This window comes from Bos taurus, chromosome 15 (genome assembly GCF_002263795.3).
Source record: "Bos taurus isolate L1 Dominette 01449 registration number 42190680 breed Hereford chromosome 15, ARS-UCD2.0, whole genome shotgun sequence".
In the NCBI taxonomy this organism is placed as follows: domain Eukaryota; kingdom Metazoa; phylum Chordata; class Mammalia; order Artiodactyla; family Bovidae; genus Bos; species Bos taurus.
This window is the reverse complement of record NC_037342.1, coordinates 7851910-7871571: the sequence shown is the minus strand read 5'-3', so window position 1 is coordinate 7871571 and position 19662 is coordinate 7851910. Positions and strand designations below refer to the sequence as shown.

Here is a 19662-nt window from a genome sequence, read left to right as displayed (position 1 = left end):
ACTGACCTCCACTACCCACAACAGCTCCAGAGAAATTCCTAGAGATATTTTTACTATTATCATTTTTTATTTTTAAGTTCTTTATTACTCCTTTAGTTTTCATTTTTGTAACCTATTACCTTGCCAAAAAAAAAAAAGATGAGAACCTATTTTTTAAGCAAATTTCATGTACATGCTTTTTTATAATTTGTGATTCATTTTGTTTTGTATTTTTAATATTTATTTATGAGATTCTAACCTCTACTCTAGATTTTTAATCTTTGCATTTAGGTATTTGTTTTGAATTTTGTACCTTGAAGAATCTAGTCTTCACTACCCATTTCACTAAGGGGTGTGATTACTGGCTTTATTGTTCTCTCCCCTTTTGACTCTCCCTTTTCTCCCCCAGGTCACCTCTATTTCCTCCCTCCACCTTATCTTCTCTACTTAACTCTGTGAATCTCTCTGGGTATTCTGGGCTGTGGAGAACACTTAGGGAACTGATTACTGGCTAGATTGGTCTCTCCCCTTTTGACTCTCCCTCTTCTCCTCCTGGTCACCTCTATCTCCCTCCTCCTTCTTCTCTTCTCCATGTAACTCTGTGAACATCTCTGGGTGTCCCTCACTGTGGAGAATCTCTTCACCATTAACCTAGATGTTTTATCATCTGTGCTGTATAGATGGAGAAGTCTTGAAGCTACTGTAAGAATAAGGCTGAAAGCCAGAGGCAGAAGGCTTAACTCCAAAACTTGAAAACACCAGAAAACTCCTGACTCCAGGGAACATTAATCAACAAGAGCTCATCCAAAAGCCTCCATACCTACATTGAAACCAAGCTCCACCGAAGAGCCAACAAGTTCCAGAGCAAGACATAGCACACTAGCACACTAATTCTCCAGCAAAGCAGGAACACAGCCCTGAGCATTAAAATATAGGCTGTCCAAAGTCACACCAAACCCACAGATACCCCAAAACTTCCTATGGGACACTTCATTGCACTCCAGACAGAAGAGATCCAGCTCCACCCACCAGAACACCAACGCAAGCTTCCCTAACCAGGAAACCTTGACACACCACTAGTCTAATCCTACCCACAGGGAGCAACCTCCACAATAAAGAGGAACCACAAACTTCCAGCCTACAGAAAGGCCACCCCAAACACAGTAATCTAAAAAAATGAAAAGGCAGAGAAATATTCAGCAGGTAAAGGACCATGACAAATGCCCACCAAACCAAACAAAAGAGGGGGAGCTAGGGAGTCTACCTGAAAAAAAAATTCAGAATAATAATAGTAAAGATGATACAAAATCTTGAGAACAAAATGGAGTTACAGATAAATAGACTAGAGACAAGGATTGAGAAGATGCAAAAAATGTTTAACAAGGACCTAGAAGAAATAAAAAAGAGTCAATCAATAATGAATAATAACTGAGATCAAAAGGAGGGAGCCAACAGTAGAATAACTGAGGAAGAAGATAGGATAAGTGAGGTGGAATATAGAATGGTGGAAATAAATGAAGCACAGAGGAAAAAAGAAAAAGAATTAAAAGAAATGAGGACAACCTCAGAGACCTTTGGGACAATGTTAAATGCCCCAACATTCGAATTATAGGAGTCCCAGAAGAAGATGACAAAAAGAAAGGGCATGAGAAAATATTTGAGGAGATAATAGTTGAAAACATCCCTAAAATGGGGAAGGAAATAGCCACCCAAGATCATGAAACCCAGAGAGTCCCAAACAGGATAAACCCAAGGCAAAACACATATTAATCAAATTAACAAGGATCAAACACAAAGAGCAAATATTAAAAACAGCAAGGGAAAAGCAACAAATAACACACAAGGGGATTCCCATAAGGATAGCAGCTGATCTTTCAATAGAAATTCTTCAGGCCAGAAGGGAATGGCAGGACATACTTAAAGTGATGAAAGAGAAAAATCTACAACCAAGATTATCATTCCCAGCAAGTATCTCATTCAAATATGAAGGAGAAATCAAAAGCTTTATAGACAAGCAAAAGCTGAGACAATTCAGCACCACCAAACCAGCTCTTCAACAAATGCTAAATGATCTTCTCTAGACAGGAAACACAGAAAAGGCTTATAAACTCGAACCCAAAACAATAAAGTAAGTGGCAACAGGATAATACTTATCAATAATTACCTTAAAAGTAAATGGGTTGAATGCTCCAACCAAAAGACAAAGACTGACTGAATGGATAGAAAAATAAGACCCTTATACATGCTGTCTAAAACCCACCTCAAAATAAGGGACACAAACAGGCTGAAAGTGAAGGGCTGGAAAAAGATATTTCATGCAAATGTGGAACAAAAGAAAGCAGAAGTAGCAATACTCATATCAGATAAAATAGACTTTGAAACAAACACCATGAAAAGAGATAAAGAAGGACACTACATAATGATCAAAGGATCAATCCACAAAGAAGATATAACAATTATAAATATATATGCACCCAACATAGAAGCACCACAATATGTAAGGCAAATGCTAGCAAGTATTAAAGGGGAAATTAACAATAACATAATTATAGTGGGAGACTTTAATACCCCACTCACACCTATGGATAGATCAACCAAACAGAAAATTAGCAAGGAAACACAAACTTTAAATGATACAATGGAGCAGTTAGACCTAATTGATATCTACAGGACATTTCACCCCAAAACAATGAATTTCACTTTTTTCTTAAGTACACATGGAACATTCTCCAGGATAGATCACATCCTGGGCCATAAATCTAGCCTTGGTAAATTCAAAACAACTGAGATCATTCCAAGCATCTTTTCTGATCACAATGCAGTAAGATTAGATATCAACTGCATGGGGGAAAAAAAAAAAAAAACGATTAAAAATATAAACATATGGAGGCTAAACAATATGCTTATAAATAACCAACAAATCACATAAGAAATCAAAAAAGAAATCAAAATATGCATAGAAACAAATAAAAATGAAAACACAACAGCCCAAACCCTATGGGATTCAATAAAAGCAGTGTTAAGAGGAAGGTTCATAGGAATACAGACTTACCTCAGGAAACAAGAGAAAAATCAACTAAATAGCCTAACTTTACACCTAAAGCAAGGAAGAAATGAAAAACCCCAGGGTTAGTAGAAGGAAAGAAATCATAAAAATTAGGGCAGAAATAAATGAAAAAGAAACAAAGGAGACTATAGCAAAAATAAACAAAACTAACAGCTGGTTCTTGGAGGAGATAAATAAAATAGACAAACCATTAGCCAGACTCATCAAGAAAAAAAGGGAGAAGAATCAAATCAACAAAATTAGAAATGAAAATGGAGAAATCACAATAGACAACACAGAAATACAAAGGATCACAAAAGACTATTATCAGTAACTATATGCCAATAAGATGGACAACTTGGAAGAAATGGATGAATTCTTATATAAGTATAACTTTACAAAACTGAACCAGGAAGAAATAGAAAATATTAACAGACCCATCAGAAGCACACAAATCGAATTGTAATCAAAAATCTTCCAACAAACAAAAGCACAGAATCAGATGGCTTCACAGGTGAATTCTACCAAAAATTTAGAGAAGAGCTAACAACTATCCTCAAACTGTTCCAGAAAATTGCAGAGGAAGGTAAACTACAAAACTCATTCTATGTGGCCACCATCACCCTAATACCAAAACCAAAGAATCCACAAAAAAAGAAAACTACAGGCCAGTATCACTGATAAACATACATGCAAAAATCCTCAACAAAATTCTAGCAAACAGAATCCAACAACATATTAAACAGATTATACATCATGACCAAGTGGGCTTTATCTCAGAGATGCAAGGATTCTTCAATATTCACAAATCAATCAATGTGATATACCACATTAACAAATTGAAAGATAAAAATTATATGATTATTTCAATAGATGCAGAGAAAGCCTTTGACAAAATTCAACATCTGTTTATGATAAAAACCCTCCAGAAAGCAGGCATATAAGGAACATACATCAACATAATAAAAGCCATACATGATAAACCCAGAGTAAACTTTATCCTCAATGGTGAAAAATTAAAAGCATTTCCCCTAAAGTCAGGAATAAGACAAGGGTGCCCACTCTCACCACTACTATTCAACATAGTTTTGGAAGTTTTAGCCACAGCAATCAGAGCAGAAAAAGAAATAAAAGGAATCCAAACTGGAAAGGAAGAAGTAAAACTCTCACTATTTGCAGATGACATGATCCTCTACATAGAAAACCCTAAAGACACCAATAGAAAATTACTAATCAGTGAATATAGTAAAGTTACAGGATATAAAATTAATACACAGAAATCCCTTGCATTCCTATACACTAACAATGAGAAAATAGAGAAATTAAGGAAACAATCCCATTCACCATTGTAATGAAAAGAATAAAATACTTAGGAATAAATCTACCTAAAGAAACAAAAGACCTATATATAGAAAACTGTAAAACACTGATGAAAGAAATCAAGAAGGATGCAAATAGATGGAGAAATATACCATGTTCATGGATTGGAAGAATCAATATAGTGAAAATCAGTATACTATCCAAAGCAATCTATAGATTCAATGAAATCCCTATCAAGCTACCAACAGTATTTTTCAGAGAACTAGAACAAATAATTTCGCAATTTGTATGGAAAAACAAAACAAAAAAAACCCTCAAATAGCCAAAGCAATCTTGAGAAAGAAGAATGGAACTGGAGGAATCAACCTGCCTGACTTCAGACTGTACAAGAAAGCTACAGTCATCAAGAGAGCATGGTACTGGCAAGAGACAGAAGTATAGATCAATGGAACAAAATAGAAAGCCCAGAGATAAATCCATGCACCTATGGACACCTTATCTTTGAAAAAGGAGGCAAGAATATACAATGGAGAGAAGACAATCTCTTTAACAAGTGGTGCTGGGAAAACTGGTCAACCACTTGTAAAAGAATGAAACTAGAACACTTTCTAACACCATACACAAAAATAAACTCAAAATGGATTAAAGATCTAAATGTAAGACCAGAAACTATAAAACTCCTAGAGGAGAGTATAGGTAAAATGCTCTCCGACATAAACCACAGGAGGATCCTCTATGACCCACCTCCCAGAATATTGGAAATAGAAACAAAAATAAACAAATGGGACCTAATTAAATTTAAAAGCTTTTGCACAATGAAGGAAACTACAAGCAAAGTGAAAAGACAGCCTTCAGAATGGGAGAAAATAATAGCAAATGAGGCAACTGACGAAGAATTAATCTCAAAAATATACAAGCAGCTCATGCAGCTCAATACCAGAAAAATAAACAACCCAATCAAAAATGGGCCAAAGAACTAAACAGACATTTCTCCAAAGAAGACATACAGATGGTAACAAACACATGAAAAGATGCTCAACATCACTCATCATTAGAGAAATGCAAATCAAAACCACAATGAGGTACCATCAAATGCCAGTCAGAATGGCTGTTATCCAAAAGTCTACAAACAATAAATGCTGGAGAGGCTGTGGAGAAAAGGGAACCCTCTTACCCTGTTGGTGGCAATGCAAACTAGTACAGCCACTATGGAGAACAGTGTGGAGATTCCTTAAAAAACTGGAAACAGAACTGCCATATGGCCCAGCAATCCCACTGCTGGGCATACACACTGAGGAAACCAGAATTGAAAGAGGCACGTGTACCCCAATGTTCATCAAAGCACTGTTTATAATAGCCAGGACATGGAAGCAATCTAGATGCCTATCAGCAGATGAATGGATAAGAAAGCTGTGGTAAATATACACAATGGAATATTACTCAGCTATTAAAAAGATCATATTTGAATCAGTTTTAATGAGGTGGATGAAACTGGAGCCTGATATACAGAGTGAAGTAAGTCAGAAAGAAAACACCAATACAGTATACTAACACATATATATGGAATTTAGAAAGATGGTAATGATGACCCTGTATGTGAGACAGCAAAAGAGACAGAGATATATAGAACAGAGTTTTGGACTCTGGGAGAAGGCGAGGGTGGGATGATTTGAGAGAATAGCATTGAAACATGTATATTACCATATGTGAAATAGATCATCAGTCCAGATTCGATGCATGAGACAGGGTGCTTGGGGCTGGTGCACTGGGATGATCCTGAGGGATGGGATGGGGAGGCAGGTGGGAGGAGGGGTTCAAGATGGGGAACACATGTACACCCATGGCTGATTCAGTTTAATGTATGGCAAAAACCAGTACAGTATTATAGACTAATTAGCCTCCAATTAAAATAAATAAATCAATTAAAAAATAAAAGAGAAATTGTACTACAATAGAAAAAAGACAGTCTCTTCACAAATAGTACTAGAACAACCCTGGACATCCATATGCAAAAAAGTCAATCTTGACACAGACATTACACCCTTCACAAATCTACTCAAAATGGATCAGAAAACTAAACATAAAATTCAAAACTATAAAACTACTAAAAGATAACCTAGGAGAAAATCCACATGACCTTGAGTTCAATGACATTTTTCAGATATAATACTAAAGTCATAATCCATGAAAGAAAGAATTGAGAAACCATATTTCATTAAAAATGAATTTGTCTACTATGTAAAATACACTAGCAAAAGAACAAAAAGACAGAGTGGGAGAAAATATTTGCAAAATACCTAGGATAAAGGTCTGTTATCTAAAAAACAAACAAAAATAATCCACAAAAAAACCTTTTAAAACTCAACAGAAAAAAAAATGGGCCAAAATTGTAATAAACACATCACCAAGGAAGATGTATAGATGTCAAATAAGCATATGAAAATATAATTCACATAATATGTCATCAGGGAAATTTAAGTCAAAACAACAATGAGCTAGCACTACATTCCTGTTAGAATGGAGAAAATCTGAAGCACTAGAAACACAAATGCTGGCAAGGACATGGAATAAGACAAACTCTCAATTATTGCCAGTGGGAATGTTAAATGATACAGCCACTTTGGAAGACAATTTGGCGGTTTCTTCTAAAACTAAACATACTCTTACCATACGACCAAGCCACTGCACTCTGGTATTTGCCGTGCTGCTGTTGTTTAATTGCCAAGTCATGTCCAAGTCTTTCTCGACCCCCTGGACTGCAGCCTGCCAGACTCCCCCAACCATTTCCTTCTCCAGGGGATCTTTCTGACCCAGGGATGGAACCCACACCTTCTGCTTTGGTAGGCGAGTTCTATACCACTGAGCCACCAGGAAAGCCTGGTATTTGCCCTGAGGAGTTGAAAACTGATGTTCACACAAATACTTGCAGACAAATCTTTAGAGCAGCTTTATTCATAACTACCAAAGCCTGGAAGCAACCAAGGTGTCCTTCAGTAGATCAATGAATAAACAAACTGCGGTATATTCAGACAATGGAATGTTATTCAGCACTAAAAAGAAATGAGCCTTTCACATGGAGGAAGCTTCAATGCATACTGCTAAGGGAAAAAGCTAATCTGTAAAGGCTTCCTACTGTATGATTCCAACTATATGACATTCTGGAAAAGGCAAAACTATGGGGACAATATAAATATTAGTGGTTGACAGGAGTTGGGGATGAGGAAGGGATGAACAGAAGAGCACAGAGGATTTGGGGAGGCAGTGAAAATACTCTGTATGAAACTCTAACCATGGATACATGTCATCATACATTTGTCCAGATCCACTCAATGGTACAAAACCAAGAGTGAGCCCTAATGTAAACTATGGATTTCCGGTGATTAGCATGTGTTGACGTAGATTCATCAGTTGCAACAAACATACTACTCTGGTGGAGGATTTTGATAATAAGAGAAGCTATGCATGTGCAATCACAGGAGGCACATGGGACATCTCTACACTGTCCTCTCAATTTTGCTATAAACTTAAAATTGCTCTTAAAAATAAGCATTGAAACATGAAAAATATCATGTATGAAACGAGATGCCAGTCCAGGTTCAATGCACGATACTGGATGCTTGGGGCTAGTGCACTGGGACGACCCAGAGGGATGGTATGGGGAGGGAGAAGGGAGGAGGGTTCAGGATGGGGAGCACATGTATACCTGTGATGGATTCATTTTGATATTTGGCAAAACTAATACAATTATGTAAAGTTTAAAAATAAAATTAAATTAAAAAAAATTTAAAAAAAATAATCTTTCACAAATTTGAATGTTCATCATTTCTGCTTTAGAAGTCATACCACAGAGAACGATGCTACTACACCAGTTTTCATTTTTAGACTATGACACCAGCTCCACTCAACTTCAGAAAGAAATATGCTATTCTTAAAAATACTTCATTTCTGTTCCGTTTCCTCTGTGGTCTGCTTATGATGTGCTCAGACGCTCAGCTGTGTCTGACTTTTTGTGACCCCATGGATTGCAGCCTGCAAGGCTTCTCTATCCATGGGATTCTCCTGGCAAGAATACTGGAGTGGGTTGCCGTTTCCTCCTCCAGGGGATCTTCCCAACCAAGAGATGGAACCCATGTCTCTTATGTCTCCTGCATTGGTAGGTGAATTCTTTACCACTAGGACTACCTCGGAGAAGGCAATGGCACCCCACTCCAGTATTCTTGCCTGGAAAATCCCATGGATGGAGGAGCCTGGTAGGCTGCAGTCCATGGGGTCACGAAGAGTCGGACACGACTGAGCGACTTCACTTTCACTTTTCACTTTCATCCACTGGAGAAGGAAATGGCAACCCACTCCAGTGTTCTTGCCTGGAGAATCCCAGGGACGGGGAAGCCTGGTGGGCTGCCGTCTATGGGGTCGCACAGAGTCGGACACGACTGAAGTGACTTAGCAGCAGCAGTAGCAGGACTACCTGGGAAGACTGCTTATGAAGGTGTCTTTCTAATTCTAAAGACTTCTCCACCATCCCCAGCATCTGTCAGAGGGGTCAAGTGACTAGTTGTCCAGGCATAACTCATTAATATATAATAACTTGTTAAACGCATGCTAACTGAGAATGTCCCTTTCCTCCACTACACTAAGAACTCCACTAGTGCTGCAGCCAGTTAGGTCTGTCCTGTTTCACTTTTCAACCAGCACCCAGTACAGTCCCCGGCATACACCAGGTGCTCAACAAACATTTGGTTAATTAATGCAAAAACAAAAACTAGCTGAACATAGAGCATATTATGCTAAATGAAATAAGCCAGACAAAGACAAATACCACAGATATCATTACATGTGGAATTTAAAAAATAAGTTGAATTTATAGAAACACAGAAGAGAAGTGGTTACCAGGGGCTGGAGGGTGGGGGGAAATAGGGAGAGATTGGTAAAAGGATACAAACCTTCAGGTATAAGGTGAATAAGGTCTGAGGATCTAATGTGTAATACTTTGACTACAGTTGATAACATTGTATAACATTATATAACTGAAATTTGCCAAGAGAGTAGAACTTAAATGTCCTTGCCAAAAAGAAAGGCAAATACCTGAGGTATGTTAAAAAACTTGATGGGGAGGAATTCTTTCACCATGAACCTATAATATCAAATCATTACAGGGTACACTTTAAATATCTTACAATTTTATTTGTCACTTTTACCTCAATTAAGAGAAAAATGAGGCATAATGTAATATAATTAAAAATCCATCAATATCTACTTAGCTTCCTATCTTCTAAACACTATGTTTCAACTATATTAACAATATTTCCCAACCCTATTCCATCAAATATATTCACTACAAATGCTGTCACACTATAAAATATGCAAAGAATAAAAGCTTGGCATCATTTGTTATGACTGGTTCATTTAGCAAACAATTATACACTAACTGTTTAGTATTCCTAGCATTGAGCGAGTCACAGTGCATACTGAGGTAAGCCAGTGAGAAATTATCTTTTCCTTCTTAATACAAGGCCTGCATTTATAGGACTGGCAGGTCATTATGACTTCTCCTTGAAAGGCATTAAGGCAATTTCTGACCACTTCCTGGTTCACTCCAAGTATTAGTAAAGGAATGCAATGGGCTATTCAAGCAACTATTTTTTAGCTAATATTTTCTTTCTTTTTCTTTTTTTTTTCAGCTTAAGAGGTCATTTCTCTCCTCTGTATACTCCTACTTCCTGAGGGATGTCTTTTTTCTCTGCCTCTTCTCTTTCTGTTTCATACCAAGAGAAATCCAGTTTTCCTGAGTAACTTCTCCATACACATTACGGTCTCCCACTTCTAACTTGGAGCAGGGGTGGAGAAACTGGCTCTTGGCTCCTGAATGTGTCTTTTCACTGCAGCCCTAAATGTGGTGTTAGTATCATCCATCCATTTACATTACACACTTTCAATCACCCTTGATATCGCATTCTTCGTTAGGATTCCCTTCTACCTTCTTAGATGTTTTCTCACTTGGCTCATATTTTTTCTTCCAACCCTCTATTGTTTCTTTGCGAAGCTGAAACTGAATTTCCTGTTATGAGAAAGAAAGTGTAGTGGTGGAAGGCATAGATTCTGGGGTCAAACACCTTGGATTTGAATCCTATTCCACTGCTTCTTATGATTTAAGGCAATTTACAAAGGCAGTTTCCTCATTTATAAACTGAAAATGATGATAATGTCTACACCATATGGCTTAAAAGGGTCAAGACCAATACAACATTAAAATAGTCACAGGCACATATAAAGCACTCCTGAAGGCCATTATCATCACTATCTTTGGTATTTAATATTCATATTGTTGACTATGACATTCAATTTCTGGACATACTGGCATCCACATATAGTTATACCCTGAAGTTGTTCATTACACAGCCCTATTTCACTCTAAGATTTCAAACTAGGTATTTCTCTTCAATTACAAATATTCTTCTACTCATCTTTCTCATCTTTGAAAACTCAAAGAACCTTCTATTTTCTTGCCTTAAATGACTGATTCAAGCAAACACTGGCAATCCAACTTCTTAACCTTTAATAATTTCCTAATATGGATCTTCAAGTCTTAGTTTAATCTTAATCTCATCAGTTTTCCTTGAATATATACACTTTACAAGCTCTTCTCAATGTCCAGAGGTCACTAATTTTACTCGTCATTTAACAGCCAAATGATTTATCAACTTTTATCTTGAGCTCCTCTTCGTAGACAATGTTGAATAAAGGTACTTCATTTCTACTACTCAAAATTAAAACAGAACCATGCCTAAGGTAGTGGTCCAACAAATACTTTGTCATTGCAAATTTGGGAAGACATCTTTTATGTTTAGGATGCTATTCTGATAATAATGATGTGAAAACATTTATATTTTAATTAGAGTATTCTTGGTCCTATATGCACTTTTGAAGTAACTTTCAAGAATTAAGTAGCATTTGTCATATGCCTACTTTTGCATACCATTTCTGATTTATAAGCACTGCAATGAAAGAAAATCTAACCTATGTTGACTAACAATCAGCTACCAACTAACTGTATGCTGTTTAGAAATTTAGATGTATGTCTTTAGGACTTGTGTATCTGTAGAAAGAGAGAGCTGGGCTAGAATAAACTAGCTTTGGGGAGACTCCAACAGGGGCATTCATTTAAGGATTAGACTAATAAAACTGTAAGTATAAAGAAAATCACATTAATGCAGAGGGGAATGTTCAGGAAACCAGGATCAAAGTCAGATGGGAACAGTAACTTCAATTACCCACTGGAGAATCAACTCTTCCACGCACACAAAGGGCTTCAAACTGCAACTATGACTAAATGATGTCAGTGGAAAGTTAAGACTACCCTCAGTTGTCCCATTTTCTCACATTTTCTCTTGTCACAGCACCTCAACTAATTTAAAATGCAATTAAAGTCCCCTTAAGTTTAATACATACACTCAACATCAGTTACATCCATCCATCCTTCATGAGAAACAATCATATTTTAAAAAGGCACAAGAGCAATTACTTTTTTTGAAGCATTAATTTCAGTAGGAGGGGTACACATACCATTAATAGATGAGAATCATTTTCACTAAAAGGGCATAATAGTTATGAAGAATTATATGTTAGCAATCTATAGGGATAGTGAATTTTTTTTGTTAAACATCTTTTGGATTAATCTTTTTGGTACTCTTTCTACCCCCTTCTGATGTCTATGTCAGAAGCTTTCTCTATCTCCTTTATACTTTAATAAAACTTCATTACACAAAAGCTCTGAGCGATCAAGCCTTGTCTCTGGCCCCGGATTGAATTCTTCTCCTCCGGGGGCCAAGAATCCTGGTGTCTTCGTGAGATTCAACAACAACCTTTCATCCTGGGGGCTCGTCCGGGATCCTTCAGGACAAGGTAAGGATGCTTGGAGCTCTAGTTCTTTGTCCTCTTAGCAAATGCGTTTTCTGCTGTGCTTTATTAACTCTACGGTGTACTTGTGTGAATGAATGACATGCCTTGCATGAAGCAAGTAAGGAGCCCTGCTCTGCGGTTCCATGGTGATGTCATATGGCTTATGGCAGAAACCTGTTGGGGGTTTATACCGACATGCCAATGCCAAGAGGCACCCAATGTCTCCTTTGGGAACCGACCAGAAATGGGCAGTGTGTGGACCGAACTCTCCTTTCTTGGTCAAACTTTTCGGTTTCTTTGACCATTTCTTAACTCCTTGGGAATTAGAAGTACTAACCTACAATGGCACCCCACTCCAGTACTCTTGCCTGGAAAATCCCATGGACGGAGGAGCCTGGAAGGCTGCAGTCCATGAGGTCGCGGAGAGTTGGACACGACTGAGCAACTTCACTTTCACTTTTCACTTTCACGCATTGGAGAAGGAAATGGCAACTCACTCCAGTGTTCTTGCCTAGAGAATCCCAGGGACGTCGAGCCTCATGAGCTGCTGTCTATGGGGTTGCACAGAGTCGGACACGACTGAAGTGACTTCACTTAGGGTAAATGTGTATTAAATATGCATGTCAACTCCTTTGAATGCTCCCTTAAGGTAAAAATTCCCCACTCCCTCCTTTCCTACTTACATGTAGAGGACTCTTGAAATCAGAAAACTCACAAACAGGAAGCAAAAAAGCAGACATTCAGATCTTGGTTCCTTGTCTAGGTGTGATCTCAGAACTCCAGAGACAACCATAAACTCATGTCTGCTTGTTATAAAATACAGTTATTGCTAGAATTCAAATGTGAAATGATGTCTAAGTGTATTTCTATCTTCAAATATAAATGTGCTTGGCAGCTTAGAGTTTAGTGTAGATAGAAAGGATGAAATTAAAACATATATTTTATAAAAGTTCAAATATGAAATACATTATGTAAGTCAATCTAAAATCATTAGGTAAATATGTAATTTGGATGATTTTTAAAATATGAAAGACTTACTTAAAGCAAAATATTTCTGCAGAAATTAAATTACTGTGGAGTCCAAATTTTTCTTTTGCTTTAAATTGTTTGCACTAAACAAAAAGGGAACTTTAACCATTTTTTTCTGTAATTACCATTATATAATTATTACATAAACATCATACAGGGAAAGGACATAATTATGAAGAAAACTTGTAACTGCATCATATATATGTACATATATAATTTTAATGACTTCTACCACTTTACTTTTAGAAGAAAATTTTAATTTAGTGTTATCTTACATAAATGTGATAGAAATATAAAAATTCAATTAGAATAAAGTTGTTTCTCTAAAGTTAATGAACAATGTTAGCATGTTGCAAGATTCATATGCTTTGTCTAATATTAAAAGTGTTAGTCAAATATTATGCAATTATAATATCCAACCACATTCAATACAGATTATTAGAAATAAAAATATATTGTTAAAATATCATCATATATTTTTAGTTGTATGGAAATACCATCATTTCTTAGAAGAAGCAAGGGCTAATTAAGATCTGTAAAATATTAGATGGTGTCATTTACAATTAAACCAACAAGAAAGGAGCCTACCTTCCATTGCCCTTTTAAAGAAGACCTTACAGCTTCCACAGGTGAGGACACCATAATGACAGCCTGATGCTTCATCCCCACAGATTAAACAAATCTTCTGAGGTAATGACTCAAAGCTGTACTGTGGGCTCTGGCTGGCTTCTGAATCCGGCCTTGAAATGCAAAACAAAGTACTCAATTTATTTTTAAGTGCACCACTATCTAATACTAAAGTTTCCTTAACCCAGAATAGACAGAGTGACAAGGTTTTTAAAAATTACAGCCATATATAAATACAGATCTGAAAAACATAGCAAACTGAACTTGATATACTACATGTTACTGGATTCATCAGACTTGCAAGGTATTAGCCTCTCATCAGGAGTACCAACAAAAGTAATAAATAATTAATATTTAATTTTATGTTCAGAAAAAAAAAAAAAACTTCCTGCAAAACTCATTACAGAGAATCAATTTAGTCTTTTGACAAATGTTATAACCTTGTTGCACGGTGGAAAACAATAAACGTGGTTTTGCTCTAAAAATACAATCATTTTAAAAAGTCATCTCTGTAATTAAACAAGTACCCGAGTTTGTCTTTTTAAAGCATTGTTCAATATATTGACACTGTTTTGACTATTCACAACACAAGATTCCAAATCCAGAGCACTTTCTTTTTTCTTTAAAACTCTGTAACTCTCGTATGTAAATTAAAATGTTTTTCAAAACTTGTATGCTAAAAGTAGTAGAGAACTTGAAACAATACTAGCCTACAGTGCACTGACGTGATTGATATTTAAAGCCATACTGTAATTTACACATAAATTAATTTCAATCTAGAGATTCGGGTGAAAATGAAGCGCTAAGTGTCCAGACCCCTAAGATGGTTCTGCTTTGGGTTCTGGCCGGGAACCCAGCGCCACCCCGCCCGGAAGAACGATGCGTTACCGTTTCTCCTCCGGAACGCACGTTCTCGGTAACTGTCCTTCTAGGAAGAAAAGCATTTTATAAAACCCCAGACTCGCCGCACCCTTTCGGCTCCGCGGGGCTACGGCGGACCCAGAGTGACGCTGCACTTTTAGAACTCAAGGCTGGTTCGCCTTGGGACTGCGCAGATCTGGAAAGTTTAGGAACATATTGTCGGGGACGCCTGCTCCAGAAACAGCATAATCTGGGCCCCCGCGGTGTCCTCCCCACCACCAAAAAAAAAAAAAAAAAAATGAGAAGAGGTGAGGAAAAGGAAGCCAAGCTGCGCTGCGCTGCGCCCCGCCCCGGCCACCCACTCCTGGCGGCCACTCTAGGGAGCCGGGCGCCGGGGGCCGGGGGCGGCCGGACAGGTCCTCGCGCGCCGCGCCGGGCCCTCACCTCAGGTAGTTGAGATAGGGCTGGTAGACCTGCGGCAGGCCCTCCTTGAGCACCGCGGCCTGGTAGCCGAGCTGGGGGAGCCCGTTGAGGCCGAGCGGCTGGTAGAGCGCAGGGGTGGCCCCGGCGGCGGCGGCGGCTGCGGCGGCCGAGGTGGACGGCAGGTCCCGCGGCAGCAGGCAGGCGCCCGCGGCCGGAGCCTTGCAGGGCGGCTGCGCGAACGGGCCCGGCTGGGGCGGCGCGCCCTCCGCCTTGTACAGGACGCACTCCAGGGCTGACCCCGACACGGCCGCGGACGAGCCGGGGGCCCCCGTGGCGGCCGCGGGCACCGCCACCTCCCCCGGCCTGGACGGCGGCGCCAGCGGGAAGTCGGCGAAGACGGCGGGGCTGGCCCCCGCCAGCAGGTACGGCCGCGGGGAGCGCGCGGCTGCCTCGGCGCCCCCCTCCTCCTCCTCCTTGATCTTCAGGGCGGGCGGCTGCGGGTCCCCGTAGAGCGAGAACGCGTCGTCCTTGGGCTCGGAGTCGGGCTGGTACGCGCAGTCGGGGAAGTCTCCGGGCGCGCCCAGGGCGGCCGAGGCGGAGGGCGAGCCCCGCGGCGGGGCGAAGGCGCCGGCGGCCCCGCCGTCATAGCTGTCACCCTCCAGCAGCTGCCGGGTGCGGGCGGCCAGGAAGGCTGAGTTGAGCGGCAGGATGGGCACGTGGATGAAGTCCATCACCGCGGTGGCCACCGAGGCGCGCCCGGGCGCGGCGGGTGCGTCATGCTCCGCCGGGGCGGCCCTGGGCGCCGAGAAGCGGGCATCTTCTTTGGGCACCGGGGCGACGCCTCCCGCGGCCGTCCCAGGAGCGCTGATCGCGTCTCCTCCCGCGGGCCGGGCTTTGCCCTTCAGGGGCGGCCCCGAGGAGCCCTCGGGATCCGAGTCGTCCTCCTCCAGCTCCACCACCGCGGGCTGCGGAGACGGCCTCGGCGCGGGCGCGGGCCAGGGGTGGCTCGAGGCCGTCGGGGCCAGCAGCTGCCGGCATGGCGCCAGGCCCCGGGGCAGCACCTTCTGGCCGGCGGCGGCCCCGGGGGTGTCGCCAGCCTTGCTCTCTGGGCGGCTCATGAGTGGGAGTAGGACCCCCTGGGCGGCTGGCGCAGCCCGGGCGTCTTGGACAAGCTCGGGGCCAAAGAGGCACCAAGGGCTGGGGGCTTCGCAGACGGCGGGGCTGGCGGGGCTCCGCTCAGGGCCCGGGGGCGCCAGCAGGGTGTCCAGGACGCTGTCCAGCAACCCGCCGTCCTTCTCTGGGGGTCTCGCAGCAGCGCCCTCTGCGGCTTCCCCTCCGGAATACGCCCCCTCCACGTCTGCCAGCGACTCTGGGTCCGGCGTCTTCCCGTCCAGGTCCTGAGCCTGGCAGGACCGAGGGAAGATCAGTCCGTCCAGGGAGAGGGGGAGGCCCGAGGCTGTGGGCGTCGGGCCCGAGGCCTCGCCCGCCTGGAAGGGGCCCGCGTCTGGGCGTCCCCGCAGAGGGGCTCCGGCCTGGGTGGGCGAGGGCGCTGTGCCCGCCACGTGGGGAGCGCGGGGACCCTTCGCCTTCAGCTCAGTCATGACGCCCTGGGCTCCCCTTTTCTCCTCCCCTGTCTCTGGGGAGGGGGGGATAGCGGGAGGACCAGGGGGCGTCAGGAGGCTCGGGGCCGCGGGAGGAGAGAACCGGAGTTGAATTTGGCTGGAGCGGACGGCGGAGAGGGGGGTGAACTCTCCACCTCCTGGGTGTGAAGGGGGCGGCCCCGATGGGCCTCCGCCCTCGCCCCGGGTCCGCAGGTCGGGGGAGGGGGTGGCAGTCACTCTGTCCCTGAGGTAGGTGGGGAAACCAGACGACGGCGGTGGTAGGGATCCCGTAGAGCTCTCCAGGGGTGTTCCCCGGCTTCCGTCTGCGGACAGGCGACGCAAAGTACTCACAAACCGCGGGGCGCACCCCAGGGGCGGCGGCTTCGCAAGCACTGGACAGAGGCTGTGGCTCTTGACTTTTGCGCCCGCTCCAGCGCCGGGATGCTCCCGGTCCCGGGCTGCGGTCCCCGTCCCTTCCCCCGGACACCCCGGGGCTGTATCGGCCTCTCGGCGCAGCCCATCCTCAAGAGTAGCGCCGTCTCTGCCGGCTCCGGGTCGCTCGCCACGAGCATCTCCACGGTGCTCACATCTCTTGGCAGTCCGCTAGCACGGAGCGCCCGGAGCTGCGGGGTCCACTGAGATGCCACGTGAAGCGAAGCCTCGCGGAGCACGCTGCTCGCGCAGCGGACCCTCGCACGCTCAGATACTACGAGGCTTCACTAGCAGACCCGCCCCCGGGCTTTCCCAGCACGCCGCCTCCCCCGCAGCAGGCCCCGCCCACGGCTCCGCCCCGCTCCGCGGAGGGACCAGATCTGAAATTCCAAGTGCCAGCCCGAATTAACAGGTACTGGGATGAGCTGCATAAGCACATTCGATTTTGTACTGCCAACTCAGTACCACTACCAGTCTAACTGGAAAAGTGAATGGATTGTATCAGAAGCTGAATTCTCAGCATTTCAGATTTGTAAAGATTTTACACAGAGAACGGTATTTGGCTATGTGTATTATTTTTTTTAGAATAAATATATCGAGGATGATTCTAAGTAACATGAGAGAGACTTTTCTCTTATGACTTCCATAAAAGTGAGTGCTTTCAAATGTCTCTCTCTGCAACCAACATGTCCTCTAGTCCTCTTGAACCGTCCTCAATGTGGCAGAGAAATTTGGGGACAGGAGATAGCTGAGAACACTAATTTACCTGTACAAGAAGTTTGGATGTTGTGTGTTTACACTTTGAATTGTCCTAAGAAGTGCGTTCCATTTTTTAATAAATAGCCCTTTAAGGAAAGTTTCCTTTAACTTCAGCTTCCATCCTGTGCTACATCATAAATTCCTCAATAGAGATGTCGAATACTACTTTTTCTCCCCTCAGCATTCTTATTCTGAAAAATAATCTTTGAATTTTTAAAGCAAATCACCTCTTCCTGAAGATGTAGAGAGAAGGGGAGTAGTGCAATGCATTTGAGATATAGGGTTATAAGCTAATAAATAGTCTCTGTGCTGAACCCAAGACCGCTGGGTATCCTGACATCTCTTAAAGATACCATGTTCAAAAATGACTTAATCATTTGGAAAATTCCTCGAGTTCTATCTGTGCTGATGCCCCACTGGTTTTCTCAGCCTGGTATAGAGAATACAGTGAAAGACTCCTGGGGGGGGGGGGCAGAGCTGACAGAGGTAAGGAGCCTGGATCCCTGAACACCTGGGGAGTGTCTACATGAGAGAGAAGTAAATTTTATCGTATTAGGTCACTGGGAATCAATCTTTTGGGCCATTAGCTTACTCTGATTGACTAGTTTTAAATATGAGGGAGTTAGGCAGGCAGAAGAGGGCTGAAGAGAACTCCAGGAAGCAGATATAATATGTTCACAGGACATCAAATAGCAAGACATAATATGGGAATTGCAAGGAGGCCATTATGGATAGAGCATGGGGTAAATTGGGGAATGGAAGAGGATAAGGCCAGAGAAGTAAACTAATTTATTATTATTAATACTGTTGTTGTTTTTAGCTTTCCTTTTTCCAGTTTATTTTAAACTACTTAACGTGCTTTATTGGCTATAATTCACATATATGGTTCACCTGTCTTAAAGTGTACAGTTCAGTGGTTCTAAGCTTATACACAGTTGTGTAACTATCACGACTATTAATTTTAGAACATTTACATCACCCCTAAAAGAAACTCCATATTCATTAGCAGTCACTCCTCTTTTTCCCTTAAAACCTTTCCAACAGTCCACTGAATCTACTTTCCTTCTCTGCATTTAATATAAATAGAATCATACCATATGTGGTCTTTTACACTGGGTTCTTTCACATAGCATGTGAAAGAAGGTTTCAATCACATGGTAGCATGTATCAGCACTTCACTCTTTTTTATTGCCAAGTAATATTTCATTCTATGAATATACTTTGATTTACTATACTATGATTTGTGAATATGCTATGATTTTGATTATCTGTTTAGAAGTCGTTGGACATCTGGGTTGTTTCTGTTTGGAGGCTATTATGAATAAGGCTACTATTAACATTCATGTATGAGTTTTCATGTGAACATGTATTTCCATTTCTCTGGGTTATATACGGAGGATTAGAATTGCTAGGTCATATAGTAACTCTCGGAGAAGGTAATGGCAACCCACTCCAGTACTCTTGCTTGGAAAATCCCATGGGTGGAGGAGCCTGGTAGGCTGCAGTCCATGGGGTCCCTAAGAGTCGGACACGACTGAGCAACTTCACTTTCACTTTTCACTTTCATGTATTGGAGAAGGAAATGGCAACCCACTCCAGTGTTCTTGGCTGGAGAATCCCAGGGACGGTGGAGCCTGATGGGCTGCCATCTATGGGGTCGCACAGAGTCGGACACGCCTGAAGCGA

The 19662-nt window shown here is 42.1% G+C and overlaps 1 protein-coding gene across 3 annotated transcripts in view; it reads right to left on the bottom strand.

Moving 5' to 3' along the window:
- Positions 1-17506, bottom strand: part of PGR (progesterone receptor) — a 113359-nt gene extending 95853 nt beyond the window's left edge. Inside the window, exons 1-2 of one of the 3 annotated variants that reach the window (XM_025002034.2) lie at positions 15206-17506; positions 13862-14013 (exon numbers count right to left, since the gene is read on the bottom strand). In XM_025002034.2, coding sequence (XP_024857802.1) covers positions 13862-14013; positions 15206-16785 — 1732 coding nt within the window. In that variant the 5' untranslated portion in view covers positions 16786-17506. 3 annotated transcript variants of the gene reach the window in all.
- Between the last annotated feature and the right edge of the window lie 2156 nt (positions 17507-19662).